Here is a 17,029-nt window from a genome sequence, read left to right on the forward strand (position 1 = left end):
ATATTAAAACATTTGCTACTTTTTGTTTAATGATTTTGACAAAAGATTTTATTAAGTTTAAAAACTAAAATTTACTTTTAAGTTATTTACATTATGTAAACAACATGTAAACAATGTCTAGTTTTTAACATTTTGCTAAGAAAACTTATTTTGCTGGTATTATAAACTACATTTAACAATATTATAACAATTTTTTAAAATTTTAAAACTTAGTTTCATTTTAATTTATTTACCTAATGTAAACAACATGTAAACAATGACATTTTTTTCACTCTTTGCCTTTATTTTATGTATATTTTTCTTGTTTTTTCTTTTAGGTTTTTGTCCATGCCAAAGTTTTCTTCAGCATAGGTGGTCGTCATTTCTCCGGCGAACCCGTCCATTTCTCTTATATGCCGGATACCATAATGGATCATGCCAGAGATGTTACCATTAAACTACATCATCGTGTGGGCAAATATTTGAAAATAAATTTATATTTTGCTGTCAAATGGATAATGCTGTCAGAAATATCATTTGTATCAGGTAAAAAAACGAAATCATTTTTTTTTGAGTGTAAAACAAAAAAATTGAAGGCAAAATCATTTTCAGCTTCATTTCACTTTCAAGTGTCAAACACTTGAAAATGCATTTTGCATACAATTTTTATTATATATTTTTTTTACAAAACTGAAATCATTGATTGTACTTGAATGCAATTTCATGATGCCCGACCATTGCAGGGCAGGGTAGAGTATATTTTCCAACATTTTGATTATCAACAATGGACAATGACATTTAAAATGCATTCATAATAGCCAGAGAGAGAGAGAGAGCGAAAACAGATATCAAATGGTTTTTTTTTTGTTCAAGGGGCAAGCAACAGGGAATGTGAAGGGAAATGAATGTAGAGTATAATAGTATACTGGGGAAATAAAAACAAGATATAGAAGAAGTCAATAAAAATGTCCATACAATTTATAATATAATACTGCTGCTGTTTTTATTACAATTCAATAGCCAAAGAAACTAACCCCTGTTATTGAAAGTTACTTGAAATACGAATGTTAATGCGTTTGTGTGTGTAGAAAAAAGTCATTTTTATTTATTGTTATATCATAGTATTTGTATTTGAAAGACTTGAATGCAGGACTCAAAATATTATAAATAAAGAAGAATACCTTTATGAATGAAAACTGCTGCTAGGGATGGGTTAGCAAACAATAGAAAACGTTTAAATTTTATATAGAAAATAAAGAAAGAAAGAAAGAAAGGAATTGTACATTAAACAAATATATTGATTCATATCTTTGCCATAATAATAACAACATAAATACATTCATACATTCCTACAGCTTCTGTAAAATCAAAGAGGTTGTGATAAAATTTTTAAATTCTGTTATCTTTAAACACCCCCCCCCCCCCAATCTTTAAGCCTCATGCCACCAAATCAGTTGCTAAACAAAATTCCTTTGAAGTTTTTTTTTTTTTGCTTTCTATATAAAGTTAAAGAAAAACTCTTTTTCCCCCCCAAAGAAAAACGTTTTATTGTTTATTTATCTATTAGCATTAAAGACAACCTTAAAAGCTGCTTATCTTGTTGTTTAACCTTTTCTTACTTACCGCCCCCTCTAACAAGCTTAAAATTTTGTCACAATTGTGAACGTTAAATTAACCCTTAAATCTTACCCTGACAACGAAACGGTCTATTGTTTTAAATTCTTTTTCTTTAGTTTTTTATTTAATATGCATTTATTGTAATTAAGGTATTTCCTCTTTTCAAAAACACTCATTCAATTCAACATAGGCGTTAAAGATTTCGTTATCGTGTTGCTTTTTGTATTAAGTACTTTTGCGAGAGCAGAAAACAACAACAACAAAACACACAATATGCGTGTGAAATTTCTTAAAAGGGAATTAACACGCACTCATTTGTTTTAATCAGAAAAAGAATTTAAAAATTTTTTATAATTAAAGCAAAATTTAAAGCAAAAAAAAATTTCAAATTGTTTAAAGCAACAATTCTTCATAGATACTTTTTGCAAAAAGTACTTTTTGTTATAGTTCTGTTCTAGTTGTCTTCTAGTTGTGCTCTAGTTTTGTACTAGTTCTGTTCTGTTCTAGTTGTGTTCTAGTTCTGTTCTAGTTGTGTTCTAGTTGTGTTCTAGTTGTGTTCTAGTTGTGTTCTAGTTGTGTTCTAGTTGTGTTCTAGTTCTGTTCTAGTTGTGTTCTAGTTGTGATCTAGTTCTGTTCTGTTCTGTTCTAGTTGTGTTCTAGTTGTGTTCTAGTTCTGTTCTAGTTCAGTTCTAGTTCAGTTCTAGTTCAGTTCTAGTTCAGTTCTAGTTCAGTTCTAGTTCAGTTCTAGTTCAGTTCTAGTTTAGTTCTAGTTCTGTTCTAGTTCTGTTCTAGTTCTGTTCTAGTTCTGTTCTAGTTCTGTTCTAGTTCTGTTCTAGTTCTGTTCTAGTTCTGTTCTAGTTCTGTTCTAGTTCTGTTCTAGTTCTGTTCTAGTTGTGTTCTAGTTGTGTTCTAGTTGTGTTCTAGTTGTGTTCTAGTTGTGTTCTAGTTGTGTTCTAGTTGTGTTCTAGTTGTGTTCTAGTTCTGTTCTAGTTCAGTTCTAGTTCAGTTCTAGTTCAGTTCTAGTTCTGTTCTAGTTCTGTTCTAGTTCTGTTCTAGTTCTGTTCTAGTTCTGTTCTAGTTCTGTTCTAGTTCTGTTCTAGTTCTGTTCTAGTTCTGTTCTAGTTCTGTTCTAGTTCTGTTCTAGTTCTGTTCTAGTTCTGTTCTAGTTCTGTTCTAGTTCTGTTCTAGTTCTGTTCTAGTTCTGTTCTAGTTCTGTTCTAGTTCTGTTCTAGTTCTGTTCTAGTTCTGTTCTAGTTCTGTTCTAGTTCTGTTCTAGTTCTGTTCTAGTTCTGTTCTAGTTCTGTTCTAGTTCTGTTCTAGTTCTGTTCTAGTTCTGTTCTAGTTCTGTTCTAGATCTGTTCTAGTTCTGTTCTAGTTCTGTTCTAGTTCTGTTCTAGTTCTGTTCTAGTTAGTTCTGTTCTAGTTCTGTTCTAGTTCTGTTCTAGTTCTGTTCTAGTTCTGTTCTAGTTCTGTTCTAGTTCTGTTCTAGTTCTGTTCTAGTTCTGTTCTAGTTCTGTTCTAGTTCTGTTCTAGTTCTGTTCTAGTTCTAGTTCTGTTCTAGTTCTGTTCTAGTTCTGTTCTAGTTCTGTTCTAGTTCTGTTCTAGTTCTGTTCTAGTTCTGTTCTAGTTTTTCTAGTTCTGTTCTAGTTCTGTTCTAGTTCTAGTTCTGTTCTAGTTCTGTTCTGGTTCTGTTGTAGTTCTGTTCTAGTTCTGTTCTAGTTCTGTTCTAGTTCTGTTCTAGTTCTGTTCTAGTTCTGTTTTAGTTCTGTTCTAGTTCTGTTCTAGTTCTGTTCTAGTTCTGTTCTAGTTCTGTTCTAGTTCTGTTCTAGTTCTGTTCTAGTTCTGTTCTAGTTCTGTTCTAGTTCTGTTCTAGTTCTGTTCTAGTTCTGTCTAGTTCTGTTCTAGTTCTGTTCTAGTTCTGTTCTAGTTCTGTTCTAGTTCTGCTGTTGTTCGTTCTAGTTCTGTTCTAGTTCTGTTCTAGTTCTGTTCTAGTTCTGTTCTAGTTCTGTTCTAGTTCTGTTCTAGTTCTGTTCTAGTTCTGTTTAGTTCTGTTCTAGTTCTGTTCTAGTTCTGTTCTAGTTCTGTTCTAGTTCTGTTCTAGTTCTAGTTCTGTTCTAGTTCTGTTCTAGTTCTGTTCTAGTTCTGTTCAAGTTCTGTTCTATTTCTGTTCTAGTTCTGTTCTAGTTCTGTTCTAGTTCTGTTCAAGTTCTGTTCTATTTCTGTTCAAGTTCTGTTCTATTTCTGTTCTAGTTCTGTTCTACTCTTGTTCTAGTTCTGTCCTTGAAGCATCCTTAATCTAGTCGCTTGTAGATCTCTTTGTCCCTTGATTTCTTTTCTCTGAAATTTGAGCTTTTCTTAGGCCTGTTCTTGCTAAACTTATTGATTTCCATGTCCCATTGTTTTTTTTTTTTATTCCATAGAAATCTGTGGTAAATCTTTTTACCTTTTTGTGTCATAATCTTTACAAAACATTTGAAAAGCTGGATTGCTTTTTGTTTTATTTTTCCTCTTTTTATCAAACACTTTTTGTGCTGTCAATTAAAGCTATGTTTATGTATGAGTGCTTTGTATAAAAACAAAAAGTTTTTGTTTAAATTTTTTTTTTAATTTTTTGAGAAAAATAAGGGATATAGAATATTTTTAAGGCCTGTATTTACGCACTATGTTTTGATTTATTTAGCTGGTAGGAATAAAAGGATTTAAACAGAAAAAAATATAAATAAATAAAATTCTAAGAATGAATTTTAAAACAAAAGCTTTAACAATATAAATATAAACACAGCTGTTGATAATTTTAATAATTAAAAGAATTTTTTTGCTTGTTTTAATGGTTAAAGAAATAAATTTGAAATTAAACTGAAAGGATATTTTTGTAGTTTAAAATGGTGGCAATTAGTTATGAAGGAAAGGAAGAATTTAGAAAATTTTTTTTAAATTTAAGATTTTTCTCTAGACTTAAAGTAATTTTTCTTTTTATTTAGTTATTTAAACAAATTTAATTTCATAGTATGTGTTTCTCTTGTCTCTTTTAGTACCAGCCGTGGGAAATTTCACAGACGAACAAGAACAACGTGGCGCCCTGTTGCCACAGGATACCCGTGAATATCCTTTACAAAGTAATGAATATCATCATAATAATAAAAATGGTGGTAAAATGCCAACAACAAATGTTAATGGCGAACGCAACTACAATAATGGACCGCAATGTAAGTGCATACTACTGTTTTATGCTAACAACAATGAAATCTGAAAGTTGCAAAGATATTTGATTTCAATTTATTTTATGTTTAAAAATTTTTTTAAATATTTTTTTTATTAAACATTTAAATCTGTATCTGTAATGTTTTGCTTTAAATTTTATTTCTTTTTTTTTCAGTAATCGCCCCCAAACCCATCGATCAAGAGCCCTCCGAAGAAAATTTCATTGGTGTTGTTATTGTGGTACTAACCACTATCATTATCTTATTGGTGGCCATTATCTTATTCATTGTATCGAGAACAAAACGAGCTCGTGGCAGTAATGTTTTGGATGCATTCCAATATAGTTTTAATCCCAATACATTGGGTGGCAATGTTGATAAACATCGTCCCAATGGCACAGGAATTAAAGTAAGTACAACAGCAATAAGTTTCTACTAAAGTACTAAATACAATTTCATAACCAACAACAACAACAACAACAAAAAGTACTTATAAATGATAAAAGTAATAAATAACAGATTCCAGTTACAATTGCAAAATATTCAGTAGTTAGAAAACAAACAGCTAAATATTTGAAAATTGTAAACAAAATCATAAAAAAGGTACTTAGTTGTAAGACATACAGACAGGATATAAACTACAGGATAATAATAAAGTATCCAAAGGCACAAAAAGGAAGCAAAGAGTAGATGATATAAAAAGAAACACAATTTGCCAGAAACACCAATTTTTTGTGGTATTTTAGAATTTAATAAAGTTTTGGGTTTCTATATCTAAATAATCGGTTTAAAACAAACTTATTAAGGGAACAGCAGGTGTTTTAAATAGTTTGAGTTTGAAATTTGGCCGTTAAGGTAGTTTAAGTCTATTGTAAACTATTCAGTAGATACACTTGAAATCCATCAGATTTAAATCTTCTACATAATAATACGGGGTAAATGATTATATATATTGATTTCTGAATTCATGTGTAATATCGGCAGATTTAATAAATGAAAATAATGTTGTTTCTTCATAGAAATAGCACGTCTGTCCTTCCGCTTAAAAAAAAATCTTGAAAAAAATTATATATCATAGGAAAACAATAAGGTTTTGTAATTATACATCGCCATATAAGGGAAATAAAGACATACATGGTTTTCTAGTTCCACATACATTATGATAAAACTCAGCAAACTTCAATATTATAGTTCAATATTAAACAAACCTGTCTGTCTTTCTCTAGAAAAAATCTTAACAAAAAAAGTTTTTAATATCTTTATAAGCCTTACTTGAAATCTATTATATTTTCATATTGGTCACCCTAATTTCAGATAATTGAGGTTATATATAGATTAAAAGATCTATGTGGAACGTTCCATGGTTTGCAAATCTAAAATCTGATAGTTGCAGACTAAACACCAACGTCCGTCTGTCTGTAAGAAAAATCTTATAAAAATTTAAATATAAAATTCAATTACAAACTTGACATTAACTAAATTTTGATATCTCATACTACTATTCGAACTAAAACGTATAACTGCTACTTTGTGAATCCTTATGTATACTTCCAAGACTTATAAAAGTTTAAAACTTTGGATCCTTATTACAAGATTACGTCTGTCCTTCTGTAAGAAAATGTAACAAAAGATAACAAAAAAACAAAAGCTTCTGGCGGGCATCCAAACCTAAGATAAATGAAAATCCCTTTAATCCTTAAAGCCTGGCACTTATATTATATAGGGTCTCGAAAGTTCAAAAAGAAGACATAATTGTTAAACGAATTTTCATAAATTTATCCACACACCAGACCATATTTGCTTTATTAATAATTTAACTAATTAAAAACTAAAATTGTTTTATTCTGTCTATTTTACCCCTTCATCCCAACTCTCCTAACACACTAATGACCATTTTGCGTAAAAAAATCCATTAAAAATAATTATTTTTCTTAAAACCGAAACAAAACCCTTCCTTTATACTTCTTTTCTTCATGAAATTGTTCACTTTTTTAATAATTAATTGTTTTATATTAAACAACAAAAATTCATTTTAACTCTTTCCTACAGGCCAGCGTTGATGATAATGATTCAATTGGTAAAAACAGTCTATACCATGAACCCTTTAATGTAAATATGTATACAAGTGGGGTAAATGGTTATGCGGCCGTTAATGATTTACAATGTAATATGACACCAGACTATACAGGTAAGTTTTCAGAAAAAAATTAAAAACCAAAAAGACAAAAAACTCCCCGCACAAAATTTGAAAAACCATAAATTATTTTTAACGAAAGTAATAGACACAAAAGTTTTTTTTATAAAGAAGCCTTAGAAAAGTATAATAACAACGCAGAAAAGTTAATATTAATAATATTTTTGGTTTCGTATTATTAAAACTTAAGTGATGACTAAACAGAAGTAGATTTTTAGTAAAAAATATTAACGCTTTGAGGGGGAAGAGCACTAGAACAGAACTAGAACAGAACTAGAATAGAACTAGAACAGAACTAGAACAGAACTAGAACTAGAACAGAACTAGAACAGAACTAGAACTAGAACAGAACTAGAACAGAACTAGAACAGAACTAGAACAGAACTAGAACAGAACTAGAACTAGAACTAGAACGGAACTAGAACGGAACTAGAACAGAACTAGAACAGAACTAGAACAGAACTAGAACAGAACTAGAACAGAACTACAACAGAACTACAACAGAACTACAACAGAACTAGAACAGAACTAGAACAGAACTAGAACAGAACTAGAACAGAACTAGAACAGAACTAGAACAGAACTAGAACAGAACTAGAACAGAACTAGAACAGAACTAGAACAGAACTAGAACAGAACTAGAACAGAACTAGAACAGAACTAGAACAGAACTAGAACAGAACTAGAACAGAACTAGAACAGAACTAGAACAGAACTAGAACAGAACTAGAACAGAACTAGAACAGAACTAGAACTAGAACAGAACTAGAACAGAACTAGAACAGAACTAGAACAGAACTAGAACTATAACAGAACTATAACAGAACTAGAATAGAACTAGAACAGAACTAGAACAGAACTAGAACAGAACTAGAACAGAACTAGAACAGAACAGAACTAGAACAGAACTAGAACAGAACTAGAACAGAACTAGAACAGAACTAGAACAGAACTAGAACAGAACTAGAACAGAACTAGAACAGAACTAGAACAGAACTAGAACAGAACTAGAACAGAACTAGAACAGAACTAGAACAGAACTAGAACAGAACAGAACTAGAACAGAACTAGAACAGAACAGAACTAGAACAGAACTAGAACAGAACTAGAACAGAACTAGAACAGAACAGAACTAGAACAGAACTAGAACAGAACTAGAACAGAACTAGAACAGAACTAGAACAGAACTAGAACAGAACTAGAACAGAACTATAACAGAACTAGAACAGAACTAGAACAGAACTAGAACAGAACTAGAACAGAACTAGAACAGAACTAAAACAGAACTAGAACTAGAACAGAACTAGAACAGAACTAGAACAGAACTAGAACAGAACTAGAACAGAACTAAAACAGAACTAAAACAGAACTAAAACAGAACTAAAACAGAACTAAAACAGAACTAAAACAGAACTAAAACAGAACTAAAACAGAACTAGAACAGAACTAAAACTAGAAAAGAATTAGAAAATAACTAAAACAAAACTTGAACAGAATTAGAACAGAACTAAATTGCAAAAGTACAGCATTCTTTAATAAAATTACTAAAATTGAATAAATTTAACCTTCCCTGTAAACTTCCTAAAATTCATGACTTTTACCCTTAATATATAGACGACCTCCTAGCGGGTTAATTACACCACATAACCCAATTTAATGGAATTCTATTACACATTTATATTTTTCACAATAACTAGTTTTTGTTTATTAATATTTCATCGTTTGCGTTTTTGTTTCTCTCTCGCAGACGTCCCTGAAGGCGGTTACGCTGTGCCACATATGCAAGATTATATGCCCACAAAAATGTCCAATTCAACGCCGGGCGGTTATGTTAATGTACGACGTACACCACCACCACCCTTGAGCAGTATATTCCCAAGGCCACCACAAGTGCCACCGCCGCCAATGGAAAAATATTATGCTACCACAGCGATATTTAAGCCCATCAAGGGCCACAGTGGCAGCAATACTATGAGTAGTAAAGCCAGCAGTAATCTAAGTAATGAACATAATTACGATGATAATATGGGTACAATGAATTCACAATCAACGGCACCCATGATAAATAATCCCTACAATACATCGACAATGGGTGGCGGGGGTGGTGGTAGTGGTGTCATGAATACTTCAAATAATAGTGATAATATGCAATTTCAAAGGGCTAGAACCTATAATTTCCGCAGTTATCCAGACAATCTTTAGTTTGAAGCACAACTACAACAACAGCAGCAGCAACAAACAACAAATACTACAACAATAAATAAATTGCAAGCAAAATGTAAAGAACAAAACTCTCTAAACAATCATTTTAGCCATAATTTAGCAGCAACAGCAACAAATAAAACAATTAGTAGTAATAATGGTGGTTTAATAACAAAAGATTTTAACAATCAACAACAGCAACAACAACCAACATTTTATAATAATAAAATCAATAAAACCAAAAGACTTAGTGTGTTAAGTACAACAATGCCTAAACAATATACACTGCAACAGCAACAACACTATCTAGCAAATAAACAACAGCAGCAACAACAACAACAAGCCCCCTATCTAACACAACAACATTGTCAGCAACAGGCGTTAATATTAAGAAGATCTCCTAAACCCCATTACAGTTTAACGCTAAACAACAAATATGCTTTTGCTCCCATAACACCCACCAACAACACAACCCCCTCAAGCACAAAATCAACAACAACAACAACATCTGCAATAACACGCAACAGTTTATCGCATAAAGATTTAAATATTTATGAATTCACTCATTTAAAAGAAGACTGTGATCTTGATCATAATGATGATTATTATTTACCATCATCTATAGAAATTTTGGGCATACAAAAATCATTGCAACATGTTGAAAATGATAATGATGTTGCAAATTTAAATGTTAAACTGGAGTGTAAAGACAATAGTGTCAATGATAATAACGCTGTTGTGATTGGTAATGTGAAAGATAAACCGAATGAAGAGGTGAAGGAGGCTGATAATGATGATGATGATAGTGATAATGTTGAAAATGTCGAGCTTGAAGTTGAATTAGATAATAAAAGTGTTAAAAGGCTAAGTGCTAATTTGAATGATTTAGAAATTACAAAAAATGCTACAAATAATTTATTAAAACAACAACAACAACATCATCAACAACAACAAACAAATAGGCTGTGGTATCATTGATGGAAACCAATGGATTTGAGGTGAGTTTTAAACAAAAAATGGAAAATTTTTTTAAAATTGAAATAATTTGAGGGAAGGAGGGACAGAGGGGTGAAACACTAAGAGATGTATATGTTTGTCCAAGAGCTCTCCCTGGCCAGGGGAAGAAAAATAGTGTGAACAAAATATAATTTTTTGGTACTTTTGTTAATAGTTCCTTTTGGTACTTTTGAAACTTCTAGATTTAGCAATGTCCGTCTGTCAGTGTTGTCATTAAAGTTCCCATTACTAAACGGACAGACGTATGGTTAAAATACTCAAAGAGAGAATTATGTTTGTTTGGTACTTTTTTCATAAAGTTCTATCAAAGATAAACACTGCGAAATAGTACTTTTTTGGTACTTTATATACAACATACTCTTTGATTAATGTCCAGCTGCTCATGGTCTTTTGGTTAAAATAATGATTGTATTCCCAAGGGGACTCATCTGAAACGTTAGTACCTTTTTAGTACTTTTTATACACCTGGATTTAGTAATATTCATTTGTACGTTTTAGGGTTAAAATGGCCATTACAAAGGACCTAGATAGATTGATGGTTGTACTACTTAAAGAGTGAACTAAACTGTTTGGTACTTTTATCTGATACTACTATTGTAGATAAACATTAGAAAAATAGTACTTTTTGGTACTTTTTATAGTAATTCTTATAAATTGTCCATCTGTCCAATTTGAAGGAATCAGGCGGAAAACAAAGGATTTCTGGTGCTTTTTGCCAATAATAACTTTTGGTACTTTTTATAACCCTTCTTATAAATGATGTCCATCTGTCCATGTTTATCTTATAGATGAGTGAAAGAATCATACAGAAAGCAAAAGTTTTGTGGTGCTTTTTAGCAAAAGTACCTTTTGGTACTTTTTATGCTCCTTGACGGACAGAAAGTCGATTGAAGGACTTAAAGGAAGAACTGAACTCGATTAGTACTTTTGTTAGAAACTTCTGTAGAGTATAAACATACAAAATTTTACTTTTTGGTACTTTACTTTATATATTTATTCGATATAGTATTTCCTTAAAAAAGTACCTTTTCAAAAAAGTACTTTTTTTCGTACTTAAAAAAGTACTTTTTTCGAACTTTTTGAAAAAACTTGAAAAAAATTGTTTTATAGCGAACTTTTCACATATTTTACTTGATTTTGATAAAAATTTAAGTTTTAGGAAAAGTACTTTTTTAGTACTTTTACCAAAAAGTAAAGTTTTTAAAAGAAATTTAGTTTTCCATTTATGGCAACACATGAGTGATTTCAGTACTTTACTTGATACTTTTTAATTTTTAACCAAATTTCCTTAAAAATGTACTTATTCGAAAAAGTACTTTTTTTCGTATTTTTGGAAAAAACTTGAAAAAAAATTGTTATATATCAAACTTTTAACATATTTTGCATAATTTCCTATAAAAAATATGATTTGTTAAAAAAGTACTCTTTTGGTACTTTCACCAAACACTGTTGTATACTTTTCATGTTAACATAAAAAGTACTTTTTTTAATACTTTTTGAAAAAATGATTTTTTCCGTATTTTAAACATTTTTCATGCTAGTTTTATAAATCTTAAAGTACTTTTTTAACTTAATTTTCCTTAAAAAAGTTTGCTTTTAAAAAAAGTATCAAAAAAGTACTTCTTTTACTTTTTTGGTACTTTTCATTTAAATGTTTTTTTCGCATTAGAATAAATTGTGTGCTTTTTTTATGAAGACATATGATTTATTTAAGTACTTTCCTATCCAATTTTTAACCAAATTTCCTTAACAAAGTACTTTTTCGAAAAAGTATTTTTTTGATACTTTTTAAAAAAATGTTTTTTTTTTCGTATTTTAAACATATTTCACGCTAGTTCTATAAATCTTAAAGTACTTTTTTAACTAAATTTTCCTTAGAAAAGAGCTTTTTCCAAAAAGTACTTTTTTGGTACTTTTTGAAAATATGTTTTTTTTAGCATTTTCAACATATTTAGCATAATTTCTATAAATTTGAAAGTAGTTTATTGACCAAATTTCCCTAAAAAAGTACTTTTCCAAAAAAAGTACTTTACTTTTCCAAAAAGTACTTTTTTTTGGTACTTTTTGAAAAATTTTTTATTTTTGTATTTTAAAACTATTTTGAACTATTTATACAAATATTAAGCAACTATATAAGTTTTTTTCTTCAAAGTACTTTTTTGTACTTAAAGTACTTTTTCGTTATTTTAGCCTTTTTTTGTAAAATTTTGATGTTGATTTTAATATGAAATATTTTTTTGTTTTCTTTTCTCTTACAGCGCTTTAAACTCTGCAATAAATGTAAAGAAAAACAAATTTTATCTACCAGGACTGGACATAAGCTTTGGTTTTTCTTTGCCACCTTAGAAGAAATCCCCTCCACCCTTTCAGTAAACTTTAACAAGAAACCTGAAGTACACAAATAACTTACTTAAGACGTAAAGAAAAATGGCTTCAGCAAAGGAAGAGGAGTTTTAAAAGGTGGTAAATCATAATAAAAAATTATAAAAAACACATTGAGAAAGAAATTTAAAGAAACCAACAACAAAAAAATTAACTAGAACACCGTATGCTTTACCTTAAAAACAAAAAAAAAACTAAAATATAACACTCTCAAACACACACACACACATAAAATTATAGGCTTCTTAAACAGCAAACCCTGGACCCCCTTAGAACCTTTTAACAAACTACACTGTAAGAAAAGAATATAAAGAAAAACTTTTTTATAACAAAGAAAAATGTAGTAAAACAAGCTGAATAAAAGAAAAGGCACCTATAATTTTATAAAACGAAAAAAACTAGTAGAACTATTTATGAAAAAAAAAGTACTAAAAAATAGAAAATTTGCCAACGAAAAAAGTAACACACAAACTAAAAGAAACAACAAAAAACAATTTAAGTTATAAACTAAAAAAAATTAAAAAAAAAACATACATATTTATTAAAGCCAAGCACATTATTTTCTATAATTTTGTAAATATTAAGGAAAACTGGTAGTAAGACTATAAATTACAAAAAAAAAACAAAGTATTTAAGCATAAAAAAAAGAAAATTTAAAAAACTTAAATAATTCATTATAAAAAAGAAATTGCAAAAAAAAAAAAAACAGTTTAAACCATGAAATTTTTCTCCACATTTTCATAAATTTTCTATAACTATTCAGCAAAATTTCAAAATTAAAAAAAAAAATGATTCTGAAAATTCCTCTTTTTATACTTTTATTATAAAAAACATCATTAATTAATAGAAAAATCTGCAAAAAGTAAGCATTTAGAATACATTATTAACGAATTTAATATAAACAAAAACAAAAAAAAAATATGTAAAAATTTAACTAATAAAATTCTTAAATATTAACAAGTTTATGTGATATAACAAGTTTTATTAATATTTTGTTGTTTGCCTATAATTTTCCTTTTTTTTCTTAACAAAAACAAAAGTCTTTACTACCCCTTTTTCTTAAAAAAAAACCACCAACACTGTGTAACAAAAACTACTTGAACTAAAAAACTTATTAAAACTGTGTGCTCTATGTAAATTTCCCTGTAAAATCCTGTAATATAAATTTATACTCTTGTGTTTGTGTAAAGTTTTCTCTGTAAAAAGAAATACAACTAAATTTAACTAAAGTTTAAAAGGAGTTTAGCAAATGTTAATAAAAGGTTTAATAAACCATAACCAACAGACATCAAAAGAGAAAGGGAGAGACAGGCATATAACCAGAGAGAGAGAGAGAGAGAGAAAACGCCCAAAAACGTTTCCAATTTCTAAACTTTTTCTTACAATAAACTATTAATTCAACATCCATACTTTTACCAAAAAAGTACTTTTTGAAAATAATACTATTTGAAAAAAACTTTAATTTTGCTTTAAAATTGAATAATGTAACTTTTTTTATGGATATTTTTCAAATTTCAAACAAATTTTCCGTAATCGTGTTTTTTCAAAAAAGTACTTTTTTGGTACTTTTTTAAAAAATGTACAAAAAACTTAAAATAATATACTTTTCTTGCTACTTTTTATTAATTTTTAAGCAATTTGTCTAAAAACATACGTTTTTTTTTTCAACATCATACTTTTACCAAAAAAAAGTACTTTTTAAAAATAGTACTATTTGAAAAAAACTTTAATTTTGCTTTCAAATTGAATAATGTAACTTTTTTATGGATATTTTTCAAATTTCAAATAAATTTTCCGTAATTGTGTTTTTTCAAAAAAGTACTTTTTTGGTACTTTTTTTTAAAAAAATTACAAAAAACTTTAAATAATATGTCCAACATACTTTTCTTCCTACTTTTTATTAATTTTTAAGCAATTTTTCCAAAAAGTACTTATTTTTGGTACTTTTTGAAAATAAATTTTAAAAACGGGTTATTTTGTATAAAACCTAAGGTTTTCTAAAAATTACTGCGAACATACATATGAGTTATTAAAGTACATTTTTCTTAACTTTTCTTTAAAATAAACTATTTATTCAACATTCATACTTTTACCAAAAAAGTACTTTTTAAAAATAGTATTATTTGAAAAAAAAAAAAAACTTTCATTTTGCTTTAAAATTTAATAATATGCCTTTTTTATGGACATTTTTCAAATTTCAAATAAATTTTCGGAAATCATGTTTTTTCAAAAAAGTACTTTTTTTGGTACTTTTTTAAAAAATTAACAAAAAACTTGAAATAATATGGAAGGGTTGAAAAAAACTTTAATTTTGCTTTTAAATTGAATAAAATAACTGTTTTATGGACATTTTTCAAATTACAAACAAATTTTCCGAAATCGTGTTTTTACAAAAAAGTACTTTTTTGGTACTTTTTTAAAAAAAATGTACAAAAAACTAGTAAAAATACGTTTCATTTACTTTCTCTGCTGCTTTTTGAATTTTTAACCAACTTTTTAATAAAACCATACTTTTTTAAAAAAGTACTTTTTTTTGGTACTTTTTGAAAATAAATTTTAAAAACGGGTTATTTTGTGCAAAAATTTGGCTTTTCTAAAAAGTACTGCGAACGCACATATAAATTATTTAAGTACTTTTTTGTGACTTATTAAATTTTTAGGCAAAAAACACCCCCTTTTTCAGAAAAGTACTTTTTTATAATCTCTTGTAAACAAATGTTATTTATTGAACATTCAACTTAGTTTCCCTGATTACTTATAAAAAAGTACTTTTTCGTTAATTTCACAACAAAAACTTTTAACAAAAGTTTCAAAAAAATAAATTTTTCAAAAAAGTACTTTTCTGGTACTTTTTGCAAAACAATGTTATTTATGGAAATTTAAACTCTCATACATAATATTTTTGCAAAAGTACTTTTTTAAAGTCGAACTTTTTATTAAATTATTTTTAGAACTAATTTGCCCCCTTTTCTCTCTTAAACTTGTCCAATTCTCTTCTTTTTTAATGGAAACCCTTAACTCCTTTACAAAACTTGCAACATTAACGGACCAAAAACCCAAAAAAACCCATTTAAAACAGAGTCGCCTGAATCTATTGAAAAAAAAATATATTATAAAGTTTGTAGAAAAAAATCCTTATGAAAAAATCTAACAAAAAAGTGTTTCAATCAATGATTTGTGATTAATTTGTTTTTTAAATAATATTTTATGTTTTTTTTTTTTACTTTAATTAATTTTAAATTTTTTCCCAAAACAAAAAAATATAAAATATTTTGTAAGTTTTTGTGTTAAGTATATAAAAAATAATAATACAACCATACATATGAAAGAGTAATTTATAACAAAAAAATCTAAAAAAAATAAATTTTAAAAAATATGTTCCTTTTTTAAGTTAAATATAAAATAAAGAAAAAATTAAGGAAAAGTTAAAAAAAATATTAAAATTGCAACAAAAAATATATATAAAAATAACAAAAATATAATTTTTTAAATACCAATAATTTTATAAATAAAAAAGAAAGTAGCAGGTAGTTTTTAAAGTACTTTTTTCGTATGATTTAGCTGAGAAGGTACTAAATCCACGGGAAGAGCAAAAAGGCAAGTTCATTATTTAAAATTTAAAATAGTTCTGTTCTAGTTCTGTTCTAGTTCTGTTCTAGTTCTGTTCTAGTTCTGTTCTAGTTCTGTTCTAGTTCTGTTCTAGTTCTGTTCTAGTTCTGTTCTAGTTCTGTTCTAGCTCTGTTCTAGTTCTGTTCTAGTTCTGTTCTAGATCTGTTCTAGTTCTGTTCTAGTTCTGTTCTAGTTCTGTTCTAGTTCTGTTCTAGTTCTGTTCTTGTTCTGTTCTAGTTCTGTTCTAGTTCTGTTCTAGCTTAGTTCTGTTCTAGTTCTTTTCTAGTTCAGTTCTGTTCTAGTTCAGTTCTGTTCTACTTCAGTTCTGTTCTGTTCTAGTTCAGTTCTGTTCTAGTTCTGTTCTATTTCTGTTCTAGATCTGTTCTAGTTTTGTTCTAGTTCTGTTCTAGTTCTGTTCTAGTTCTGTTCTAGTTCTGTTCTAGTTCTGTTCTAGTTCTGTTCTAGTTCTGTTCTAGTTCTGTTCTAGTTCTGTTGTAGTTCTGTTTTAGTTCTGTTCTAGTTCTAGTTCTGTTCTAGTTCTGTTCTAGTTCTGTTCTAGTTCTGTTCTAGTTCTGTTCTAGTTCTGTTCTAGTTTTCTAGTTCTGTTCTAATTCTGTTCTAATTCTGTTCTAGTTCTGTTCTAGTTCTGTTCTAGTTCTGTTCTAGTTCTGTTCTAGTTCTGTTCTAGTTCTGTTCTAGTTCTGTTCTAGTTCTGTTCTAGTTCTGTTCTAGTTCTGTTCTAGTTCTGTTCTAGTTCTGTTCTAGTTCTGTTCTAGTTCTGTTCTAGTTCTGTTCTAGTTCTGTTCTAGTTCTGTTCTAGTTCTGTTCT

General features: G+C 28.5%; 1 protein-coding gene across 1 annotated transcript in view; it reads left to right on the forward strand.

Annotated features, from left to right (window-relative positions):
- The window catches only part of LOC119608175, a 92,153-nt gene extending 79,051 nt beyond the window's left edge, over positions 1-13,102 (forward strand). Inside the window, 6 exon segments of the mRNA XM_037962486.1 lie at positions 318-525; positions 4,629-4,802; positions 4,973-5,205; positions 6,846-6,984; positions 8,738-10,190; positions 12,468-13,102. Of these exon segments, the coding sequence (XP_037818414.1) occupies positions 318-525; positions 4,629-4,802; positions 4,973-5,205; positions 6,846-6,984; positions 8,738-10,170 (2,187 nt within the window). The 3' untranslated portion in view covers positions 10,171-10,190; positions 12,468-13,102.
- Positions 13,103-17,029: the final 3,927 nt, after the last annotated feature.

This window comes from Lucilia sericata, unplaced genomic scaffold (genome assembly GCF_015586225.1).
Source record: "Lucilia sericata isolate MDLA Ls3-8-SP2 unplaced genomic scaffold, ASM1558622v1 Contig000799F_arrow, whole genome shotgun sequence".
Classification (NCBI taxonomy): Eukaryota; Metazoa; Arthropoda; class Insecta; order Diptera; family Calliphoridae; genus Lucilia; species Lucilia sericata.